General features: G+C 38.5%; 1 protein-coding gene across 14 annotated transcripts in view; it reads left to right on the top strand.

Moving 5' to 3' along the window:
• Positions 1–12,323, top strand: part of BNC2 (basonuclin 2) — a 356,783-nt gene that overhangs the window by 207,680 nt on the left and 136,780 nt on the right. For all 14 annotated transcript variants that reach the window (XR_008447642.1, XR_008447643.1, XR_008447644.1 and 11 more), the window contains one exon: positions 6,427–6,529. Coding sequence is in view for 10 of the 14 variants with exons in the window: in XM_054053491.1 (XP_053909466.1) it covers positions 6,427–6,529 (103 nt within the window). In the remaining 4 variants the exon portion in view is untranslated. The remainder of the gene's footprint in view (positions 1–6,426; positions 6,530–12,323) is intronic.

Below are 12,323 nucleotides of genomic sequence, written 5' to 3'. Positions count from 1 at the left end.
TAACCCAAAACAGTAGTGTGTTACAATCCTGCTCTGAGCAATAGTGTGTATTTATATAGACGGATTTTATCTTCTTCATTTTCTAACCAGGAAATGTTAAGGAAAATTTAATGACAGAGGAGGCTTTCCATGAAAAACATGCTGGAACATTTGCAGGACTTACCTGTTGTCTGCTGCTTCATGTCCTTTCATGTTATGAGTCAAGATACAGCAACAGAAGAGCAGATCTCTGTGTTTCTTACCAACCTCTTGCTCATTAACTTTGGACAACTATTTTGATGTGCCATCATCTCTGGAGACCAGCTACTGTATGGCTTTACATTAGTTTCCTGGTGACAGTGCTATTTACTTTCAATAAAATATTAGTTCAAAATTCGGTATTATCAAAATTCTAATACTGAATTATAACTGCTTGGCAGTGGAAGGAAAAGAATGAATTTTATATGTTGGGGTTGTGTTTTCTTAAAGTGAGAGATAAGCTGCAAAAGGTGTTTTTGGCTCTAACTTCTCCAATACTTCGCAGCATTTCACTGAAATATCTCATACACCATTAGAATTATGACATACACCATTAGAACTTTTTCTCTTTTTTAATGCCGTAAACAGGGTCATTTATTCTGCCACTTAGATATGGCAAGCTCTTGTCCTTATTGCTACAATGCAGAAAACATATGAACTACCACATTATACAAAGTCTAAATTTCAAGTATACATGCATGTATTTGTGTGTGTATAAAAACCCGGGCATTCTTACTAATAAATTTATTCAGAGTTCATGCTCACGCGTCTTACTGATTTTAATGCAACTGTAAGGAACTGTAATTAGGCACCAGTTTGCTGGTTTGAAGTCTCACTAAAAAATTTCACAAACCCTGGGCCAAATCATCTTCAGGCTTTCTAGTCCTGTGACTAGTAATAGTGGACTTAGGTTGTGTGAGCTCCATAGGATAAATGTAGGTAGATGCTTTAGCCAGGTAGATGGAACTTCCCTGCAAAGAGAGTGAGTATAGTGGACTCTATTATGTATTCACGTGCACAATGATTCCTCGTATGGTGGATATAATGGATTGAGAGTAGCCCTAAAAAAAAGGAGTTGGGGGTGTTTGTGGATGAGAAGCTCAACATGAGCTGGCAGTGTGCACTTGCAGCCCAGAAAGCCCACCATATCCTGGCCTACGTCAAAAGAAGTGTGACCAGCAGGTCCAGGGAGGTGATTCTTCTGCTCTACTCTGCTCTGGTAAGATGTCACCTGGAGTACTGCATTCAGTTCTGAGGTCTTCATCACAGGATGGATGTGGTTCTGTTAAGAGTGAGTCCAAAGGAGGACCACAAAGATGATCAGAAAGCTAGAACAGCTCCCATGTAAGGACAGAGAGAGTTGAGGTAGTTTAGTCTAGAGATGAGAAGGCTCTGGGGTGACCATATAGCAGCCTTCTTGTACTTAAAGAAACTATGGGAAAGATGGGGAGGGGCTCTCTATCCAGGAGTATAGTGAGAGGACAAGGGATAACAGTTTTAAAGTGAAAAAGGGTTAGTTTAGAATACATATTAGGAAGAATTTTTTTCCTGTGAGAGTGGTGAGGCACTTGAACAAATTGCCCGGAGAAGTTGTGCAAGCCCTGTCCGTAGAGATGTTCAAGTCCAGGTTGACTGAGGCTTTGAGCGACTTGACCTAGTGGGAAGTGTCCCTTCCCATGGTTGGGGGATGGATCTAGATGTTCTTTAATTCCCTTCCAACCCAAACCCTTCTTTGATTCTACGATATCATAGGTGGCTTGATAGGAGACATTTCTTAAATACCTTTTTGTACATCAGAGAATGAGGCAAGGATATTAAGAGCAAGGCTCTATTAAACACTGCCCACTGTTTAGAAGGAATAACTGAAACTTTAGGAAGACACTATTTAACCTCATAAGACTCTAACAAGCCTCATGACAAAGTACAATGAGAATTTTTGTTAGATTTACTATTAAAATTCAGGTGCAAAACACCTGTCCCTCCAGAATGTTGCATCATTTTAAACTGCTTCCATCTTTTGTGGTCACTTGTAAGAACTCCAAAGGAAGAATCGTATCTCTTCTTTACATGTTCTACTCCTTCTCCCACACTGTGATCTCATTTGTGATAGGTTATTGCTTTTTATCTCTTGGAAGCTCCGTAAAACAACCAGACATTGATTTTCCATTACTGCTATAGGCTGTTCCTATTAATATGTGAATAATATTTACTTGTTAGGTATAATTAAATCACCCAAACTATGTTAAATGAATATGCTTGGTCTGGGGGAAACCCACAGAAATGAGGTCTAACATCTTTTAAGTTAGCCGTACAAACTTACACTTATGTATACTAGACCACATGCTTCAATACTAAGTGAAGTTCCCTTCTTTCTGCATTGCACTCTACAGGAAGAAGATCTCAAAGAGAGCAGCAGGATTTTTCTGAATGTTTCAGTATCAATTATAAAAACATTAATTTATTCTTGTATACATGTACTTTGTTCTTAAACCTTAATAGCATTGCTTTAGGATTTAAGGAATCACTTGTGTAAACTATTTAAAGTGATTCTGCTGAAATCCAGTCCATTTCCTCCACTGGTCCTCAAGGGCCACTGTAATTTGGTAGGAAAGCAAGGAGCATTATGTTAGGAACTCAGTGGAAAGGACATAGAAAAATGCCAGAGTACTATTATCTGCAGACCATTAACATGGTAGAACATAATCACTGTAGAATACCATGTTTGTTGCCTACTGAAGGGCATTTACCTGTGAGTTGTCATCTAAATACAGAGTTGCCTATTAGCTGGTACAGGGAGAGCCTGTATCTGATTTTCTTCTCACTATGCAAGGTAAATTGTTACTTTTCCTTTCCTTGTCTTTTTCTTGGAGGAGTATCTGTGGAAGACCTTAGTCAGGAAAGATTTCTGTTTCTGCTTGGAGTTGCTACACCGCTGGATTTTTATACTATTTTTTAGTAGTATAAAATATTTACCTACAATATTTAGCTGCTGCAAACTCACCCAGGATCTTTCTGTTATCCCTACTCCCCAGCCCACCTCTTTCAAATTAAGCAGTAACAAATGTCCTGTCACAGTTACACCAATCCACGCCACTTCCTACAAGCACACCGAGTACAATTGTTTTATCCCCTCTGTAACTTAAAATCCTGCTACTGGGGAATGGAGAGTTTGCATTAAAGCTTTCAGTGAATCTGTGTCCCTTTCATCTCCTGCTGCCGTTCTGGGTCATTTCTGAGCCTGCTGCACAAACTGTCAGTGACTTGTATGCCTAAGTTAAATGCTATTGAAAACCAGTAGAAAGAAACTATTAATAATTCAGATTATATCTTTGCAAGGCTCGGTACATATGCTGGTTATGTTGTGAAGGTCTTTAAAGACAATGCTTTCGTTTGTGTTAATGAATGTTAATGTTCCATCTGTGTGTGTAGAAACACATGCTATTCCTGACATTTTGAATCTCCAAATTACGCTGGTTTCATGTTGGATGTTGTAGTGATCAGAGGTAGTTACAATGATTCGGGATTAACTGAGTGAAGTGAAAAATGAATCTCTGAAATAAAGACTAAATTCTCCTTGTGGTTTTCAATAGCCTCCATCACTATAGAGTGACAACGTTTTTGTCGTGTTTAGTGTGACAACAGCACTTTCCTGTTAATGTGTCTGGTTATTGTTTAGGGAATGTAGGCATCAGGCCAACAAAGTGATATGCCCTAGATCATGCCAGAGTGTGAACCAGAATATGAATATGGATGTCCCAAATGAACATCCTGCAGCTTGAGGGGTTATCCTCATCATTCAGAAGTGTGTATAGAATTCTCAGCAATGGGATGGGAAATCAGTGAAACCAGATTACAACCTGGAATCAACTCACCGTTTGCAGAAGAAGTGGCCAAGTGAGGCCAGTCTGGATGTTTTGGCCACGCTACTTATCTTTGGAGTTTCTCATGCCAATACATATTACTTTATAAAAATACACAGCTCTATTGAAGACTTTTCACATTTAGTTATTTGAGGAACAAGCTGACATTTTCATGTTTCTGAAAAGCTTGTGGTTTTTTGTGGGGAGAGGCGTATGTATAAAAGATAGACTTATGACTTAATCTCCTTTATGCCATCAAGACTATCTTTACCTCAGGGAAAAGGAAAAGAAACATGAAACCGCTAAACTTTTTTTTCCCATCTTATAATTTATAATGGCTAAATGGACCACTCTTAGGCTGAAACATTGTATTTCAGGTTCAAGCTGAAACCAGTTTTTACAGGCAACCTGTTAACCTCTAGACCGAAGATAGGTAGGGTTGTAATGGAAATGGTGATGAGCTTTAATAAAGCAACCTATCAAATGACACAGTTTCATCTAGTATGTGTATATACAATGTATTACTCTTACTAATTGTACTGTAAGTGACAAAATAAAATCAAATACGGCAAATGTGTGTTACATCGGTACAGAGATTTAAAAAAGGTGGTGAATGTGAGAAAACCTTTTATGGTAAAATAAGAATACAATTTAGTAAGCCTGTTTTTTTTTTTCAGTACAATTAATTACTAAGTTCATTAATTAATGAACATATTAGAGAAAGAACACCATTACTGACCGGTGGAGACCTGATATATTACTGAGTCAATAAACTATTGAACATGAAACAGGGCCTTCCAGGAGAATTTTTTTCTCATAACCCACAAACACATATATTATTCTTGCATGGTCAGCACTTCTTTGGTACCCTTATATTTCCTATTACTAATTCTTTTAATCACGCATACATACAGCAGTGTTTTATAACCTAGCTAATGAGTAATTGAACAGGTGACATTGGGGCTGAGGCCTTGAAGTGTCAGGCATAATGGAGCAGATTATTTTTTTCCCCACTAGGTTTTTGAGACTAGAAGATAGTATAAGAACAGATAGAATAGGAGGGATAGAGGACTTTTGTACCAGAAATTTGTCAGAGCAATACAGGTTTTAAGTGGATCCATGAACTGTAAATGGCTTTAAATTGCTGTCTGATGCAGATAAATAAGTAAAGAGATAAAACATTTAAAACAACTCTGAACCTTTTTTCATTGTCAGAAATCAAATTGTTTAACTTGGCCAAGCTAAAGTTGAATGTAATTTTATTTAAGTCATTGTAGTTAAGCTAATGGGGTTTTTTTAATATTGAAAGTGCGTGTGTGTGTATTAATTGTTTGAAAAAGACATAAGCCTTCATAATGCTTCATTATGTCAGTGGCCATGGGTACCAAGCATCCTTCCCCCACCTTAGCCCCCAAGTAATCATTGATTGCATCTAATTCTATAGAGATATCTTTTCCTGGCAGCTCTGGTAGTTACAGTATATTGACAATCTGTGAACGGTCAGAATAAGCCTCTCCGTCTCAGAAATCTCCATGCAAATTACATCTAAATGCATGCCATAAATTTATTAGTAGCAGTTTGAAGTGTGCTGGTCATCTTCTACACTATTTAAAAACATATGTCTGTTACACAGTAAAAAGAGTCTCGTTCAATTTATATTCATTTTTCTGTGGATGTAGCTAGCCACTGTCAAATAAACCTGTGTAATTTTTGAAGCTATTTTAAAAAGGGAGTGAGATATTAATAAGGTGTGTTATTTAAGCAAATTTTAGATCTCTTCATGGGACTGGAGTTCTAGCATTGCTGCTTTGAAATAGTTTCATCTTTTGTAAAACAGAAATATGTGTTTGACAGATAGGGAGTGCTAAGAGGTAAAGGGTTATGCCTAGATATTGGAGAAGGATATAGACGTAGAGGAAGGTTACGGAATGTTTTATAAACAAGTCCTATTCTTGTACCTTGATCATTTTATCTTATTTTGAGAACACATCAAATCCATTACTCCTTTCTGTAGCCTAGTAGAGGAGTTATATCCTATGCGAATCTTGAAAAGGAAACTTCATAATAACCTTTGGATAACATGGAGGGAGGGAAAGAGATCTGTAGTGTTCCTTTTTGTATGCTTCCGTTTTCTCATTTTACTCTTGGTTTTAATCAAGCTGATATACTACTATGGTCAGACATTTTCCTTCAGGCAGTTGATGCAAAACTAGGAAATTTGTGGAACACCTATAGAATCCTTATCCTACTACTCAGTTCTTTTTCCATAAAGGAAATAAAGCAATTGTTCTAAAGTCTTCAGGAATGTATTCATCTCCACTGGACAACAGACTGTGTTACTACTGAATAAGCATTTTGGTTGTCATTGCTCTGGGATACTGATGTGTGGTTTTGAAACAAAATTAGTCTCTACTAGAAAGAGTGAGCAGTGTTTTGAATGTTAGAAGGCTGGATTTTGTTGTACAGTTAATACCCTTCTAGCCCTCACCACATATTTGTATGTGAAGGAAAAAAGACGTTAATGTATGTTTTCTGTTTCTTTTTCCAGGCCATCCGTTGTACACTGGTAAACTGCACGTGTGAATGTTTTCAACCAGGGAAGATTAACCTGAGAACCTGTGATCAGTGTAAACATGGCTGGGTGGCACATGGTAAGAAATGCCTGTTCCAGGCTTGTCCTCTCTATTCTGTCCATCTTTCATAGTGTCTTTAAATACTAAGAGTTGACTGATATAGACACCAGTGATATCTATTTGTCTGTGCATGCATGTACTTTTTTTACAGCAATTTCTAGGATGGCAAAGTCAAGGTCTGTTATTCTGGCAAAAGCTTCAAGTGCAATTGGAATTCAACAGCTTGTGTACAGCTCAAATTAATATTCTAGCCCTCCAGGAAATAATGTAGTTCTAGCAGAGCTTCACAGAAAAGCAAAAAGTTTATGGTATGGTTGCACAGTACTGTTTGTATTGCAAAGGAGCATCAGCCAATAAGTCACTGAGCCTAAAGGAAATTCAAACTGCTGTTGTCAAACTTTCAGAGCTTGAATATCAGAAAGAAATGTGTCCTATATGGCTCAACAGAAGTGTTCATATATGGTCTGTGAGTTGAACCTCTCTTCCCGGGTTTAAATAGCTGAAGAAAGAAAGGAGAGCTTAGCTGGAGCATCTCCCATACAGGACAGACTGAGAGAGTTGGGGTTATTCAGCCTGGAGAAGAGATGGCTCCAAGGAGACCTTATAGTGACCTTCCAGTACCTGAAGGGGGCTACAAAGTCCACCCCCCTGGAGAGGGACTTTGTAGTGATAGGACGAGGGGGAATGGCTCTAAATTGGAGAGGGGAAGATTTGGAGTAGACATTAGGAGGAAATTCTTCACAATGAGGGTGGTGCGGCACTGGCACAGGTTGCTGAGGGAAGTTGTGGCTCCCCCATCCCTGGAAGTGTTCAAGGCCAGGTTGGATGGGGCCTTGAGCAGCCTGATCCAGTGGGAGGTGTCCCTGCTCATGCAGGAGGGGTGGAATTAGATGATCTTTAAGGTCCCTTCCAATTCAACCATTCTATGATTCTATAATTAGCATGCCCAGATCCTATATGAAGGCATCAAAATACACTTATAGACCTATTTTATTTATCCCTTGTTATTTTGTGTGTTTGGTGTTTTATTTTTTCTTGACAGTCTTGATTAAACTGTGTATGAGAGAAAGAGAGAGAGAGCTGTGTACACAATTAGAAAGCTAATAAGGGGGATACATAAAAAGGTTTAATATATGAAAAAAAAGCAAAGAAGAAAAAGCAAAAAAAAAAGGGAAAGATTACTATGTTTGCTGAAAAAATTAGCGTTGGAGATTTCTTCTCCTACTTTTGGCTGTTCGCATCTAAGAAGCACATTCTTCATTCCCCACTTCTGCCACACATTCAGTGGGCTTTATTCTATAACTTTTGTTTCATTTTTATGAGACCTAGGGTGGAAGTTTAGTACTTCCCTCCCAGAATGCATTTGATCTCTATTTATTTAGTTCATGTCTGTGTTTATTTGTGCCTGAGCATGCTGACATATGCCAAAAGTGAATACTCAACAAATTCAACATTACAGGCTGCCAGAGAAGTTTTTAAAGTATTCACATACATGGAATGGAAAGCAGGAATGCAGGTACTGTGCAATCCTGTGTCACTGCATAGAAATATATACACCCTGCCTAGAAATACCCTACCACCAGTCTGGTAGATGGTTGCAGGTTTATTATATACTAGATTCTCTATGGACACAGCTTATTTTTGTTCCTCTTAATTCCCAGAACGATATCTTCAGTCACAGCATAACCAGACTCACATTTCTTGGAAGGATTGCTAAACCTTGCAAAATTTCTATAGTTCAGGCATGCCTCAGGCTCTGTGTAGAGTCAGCATCTGAAGTTTTGCTGATCCACAGATAGGAAGGACTTGTCTAGCTATTTTCCAGGATATCGTCCTGCTGAATGACAGAAATTAGCAGTCTAACACTTTCTTTCTTGCATATGGGCATTCCTTATTTTTGTTTTAGCCAATTCATCTTAGAAGAATGTGGTTGATTTTTCCTGGTAAGTTCTTCCCAGTGACGTTGTTGAATTCAAAATCAGAATACATTACAGTGATCTGAGATTGCCACGGGGTATGTAACAGAAATGTCCCTGTTTTTTAAGTTCACAAAGTTGACAGATGAATGTGATGATCAGGTTTACACCACCTGCTCCCATACTCAAGTGCTTAACATTCCAGATAGAAAACTTAATACAGCTATACATTAGAAAGTGTTTGTTTTACTACTGTACCAAGTGAAGAATGCTGTGATTTATTTTTTTAGTACACTTCATGTACATTGATCTTAAGTATTTACATTTTATGGCAGAACAAGACAAGTCAGTTGTATGTTTCATGTACATACTCAGAGCACAGGCTTATGAATTACTTTCTGGAGACTATGATGTACCTGCTTCAATTCCTGATCTTAGCTGCTTTCCAGGATTTTGAAGACAGCTATTGCTATTTTGTGATTTTTTTAATAATGTAGGACTAAGATGGCTACAAAAAGTAAGATCTTCTAGAGTGCTTGAATTGGTTTCTTCTGCCAATATTTTTCTTGTCTTAGAAGTAACATACTGTACTACTAAAATAGTCATGACATTTTATTAGCTTTAACACAAAAATCACTTACTCAAACTTCATCTGAAATAATGAAAAAAACTACTTTATTTGCCACCCATTTCCCCTTGCAGAGGAGTCTTAGCCTATGAGGAAAGAAATTGTGTAGTAAAAAGATACTGATTTAATTGACTTTGCATTTTGCCTTGTGTGCTTATCATTGATATCAGAAAAGACAACTAATGTACTGCTAGAAAAAAATACTCTTATTAAAACGAGTCAAGCAGATCAAAAGACCCAATGTAGTATTTCCAATGGGAAATACAGTCTGCCCTGTCTCATAACTGTTTTACTCTTTGCTGGACCAAGGTGATATATGTCATAGTGGACTAAAATTATTTATGACACTCAATTCTATTTTTTTAGTTCCAGTGTCTTAGACTCCCAGCGATTTAAAGCCCCACAGTGTAGTAATATTATTGTTTGTTGGAAATCATTGTCACCTTGTTTCAAAGAGAGTTAGAAAATTAGAAATATTACTTTGTCTTGCCTTCAAACTGATCATTGGTAAAACTCAATCCGACAGCAGCAGCATGTTTTTCAGATGGTTTTTTGGTATACTGTGAATTCTTGGACTAGCTGAATTTCACACTGTTCAGTCTAGCCTAGGAAATGAAGTATCCTGCAAACATTTTTGCTGTCTTTCTTTTTTTTTTTCTTTTTGTCTCACAGAAGGCTGGTCTTTAGTCCTCTACTGATCTTTGATCTTTCTTTCATCTGCATCATGCCGATCAGCGCAGCTTGGGGCTGTGCTACTTATTCAAGTAGGCTTTAGCACCTCTCTGAGGTATGATGAGGCCACATACAGCTGCACCTCCAACCCAGGACTTGGCCAGGTCTTTTCTCTAGTAACTTTGAGAATAAGGTCCTTTCAGTTTTGATGAAAACTACATTAACTAGTTGATTTTGCATACAGGGCAAATCTATTGCTTTTATTCAGTTTAAAAGCTTCCATCCAGTGAATTCTCATGCTCGGAGTCTTGCCATGAGGGTTACACTTCCACTTTGTGAAGGAAGTTGCTGCCAGTATTTATATAATACGTGCACTAGCTTAGTGTAAATGAGTGTAACCGTGAAAACAGCAACCTCCACTAGAAAATGGAGAATGCTCATTTATGAAGTCAGATGCATGACATGACTGCAATTTCTTTGTTCAGTATGATTGAGTTTGCTGACTTTTTACATGGTATTTCATGAAATCATCAGGTAAAAGAAACATGAAGTGAGAACAAACAAAAAGAAGGATTGCTATAAAAAGTAAAGAAAAGAAAAAGGTATAAAGAAAAGAAAAAATGAAGAATATTGTAGAAATTTTAGTTATTGCTACTTTCCCTTACCCTAAAGTTGCTGAAAGGACTTGGTCCAGGAAAAAGGTTGTGATTTTTAATTTTAGGTACATGGGAATGAGGTAGGAAAGAAGAGGAGTGCTATGTGAAACGAAACTCAACAAGATTCTTACATTTGTCTCAGTCCAAAGCTGTTAAGTGAAATAACCCAGGTTTGCAAAGTCAGAGATCATCTCTAACAAAACAAAACAAAAACCTCATCATAGATCTTATATTCTCTCTAAAAGCTGGCAAGACTGCCATGTTCTTCTTTGAAAATGGAGATAATAGGGAGTAATTACTAAAAAAAGAAAGGAGAAATGTAATCCTATTATCATTGTTTACTGGTAAAATAATTGAGTTCTTTTTGTATTGTTAGATAATATATAAAAACTAATCACAATTTTAGCATACCAAACATAACTGTCTTCTTCTATTCAGTTTATTTAATTCTTTAAAATGCTTAAAAATTACTTGAGAATATCATGGGTTTAGTTTTTTACTTACATAGAGATTTCTAGCAAAGCAACTATCTACAATTTATTGGTAACAATGGCTAGCTGTCCATGACTTTTAAAGTAAAACTATTGTAGATCTAGTTTAGTTTTTCCTGTCTGTTACTGAAAAAATCATTTTAACCCATCTGTTACAACTTCCCTTTGATACTGAAGGCTGAGGCATATTTTACATTACTCAGTTGATTCCAAGAACCTTACCTGATTAGCATTCATTACTGGTAAACACTTCTTAAGTATCCCGTCCTTACTCTGCCATCCATTTTCGCTTCCCTTCAGCAGCAATTCACAAAATGGCCAATACAGAAGAGAGGAGATGTGTTCTGCTGTCTTGTGGGTACTTTGACCCAGTATCTCTTCTTAAAGCCTGCCACATTGGTAGGAAAGGTGTGATGTAGTGCTTGGTTTGGGTTAATCCAAAATCACCCTTAATGCAAGTCAAGCTGAGGTAAAAGCAAATGAGAATATCCAAGTACTACGGCACCCAAGACAAATAATATTGTTTCAGAGTTCTATAAAACCCTTTTCTGAGTGGAAAACTGGTTGGATGGCCAGCCCAAAGAGTTGTGGTAGATGGACTTAACTCCAGCTGGAGACCAGTCACAAGTGGTGTCCCCCAAAGCTCAGTGCTGGGTCCAGTCCTGTTCAATGACCTGGATGAGGGGATTGAATGTGCCCTAAGTTTGTGGATGACACTAAGCTGGGAGGAAGTGTCGATCTGCTGGAATGTAGGGAGGCTCTGCAAAGTGATCTGAATAGCCTGGACTGATGGGCTGAGACCAGTGGTGTGAGGTTTAACAAGGCCAAATGCCGGGTCCTGCACTTGGGAAACAACAACCCTATGCAGTGCTATAGACTGGGGGAAGAGTGGCTAGAAAGCTGCCTGGAGGAGAAGGACCAGGGGGTGTTGATTGACAGCTGCCTGAACATGAGCCAGCAGTGTGCTTAGCTGGCCAAGAAGGCCAATGGCATCTTGCCTTATGTCAGAAACGGCGTGACCAGCAGGTCCAGGGAGGTTATTCTCCCCCTGTCCTTGTCACCAGTGAGACCACACCTCGAATCCTGTGTTCAGTTCTGGACCCCTCACTACAAGAAGGACGTTGAGGCTCTGGAGCGTGTCCAGAGAAGAGCAACGAAGCTGCTGAGGGGCTGGAGAGCAAGTCTTACGAGGAGTGGCTGAGGGAACTGGGGTTGTTTAGCCTGGAGAAGAGGAGGTTGAGGGGAGACCTTATTACTCTCAACAACTACCTGAAAGGAGGTTGTAGAAAGGTGGATGCTGGCCTCTTCTCCCAAGTGAAAAGGGACAGGACGAGGGGGAATGGCCTCAAGCTGCGCCAGAGGAGGTTCAGACTGGATATCAGAAAAACATTTTTCACGGAAAGGGTCATTGGGCACTAGAACAGGCTGTCCAAGGAGGTGGTTGAGTCC

Source organism: Cuculus canorus, chromosome Z (genome assembly GCF_017976375.1).
Source record: "Cuculus canorus isolate bCucCan1 chromosome Z, bCucCan1.pri, whole genome shotgun sequence".
Classification (NCBI taxonomy): domain Eukaryota; kingdom Metazoa; phylum Chordata; class Aves; order Cuculiformes; family Cuculidae; genus Cuculus; species Cuculus canorus.
This window is presented reverse-complemented; position numbering and strand designations above follow the sequence as displayed.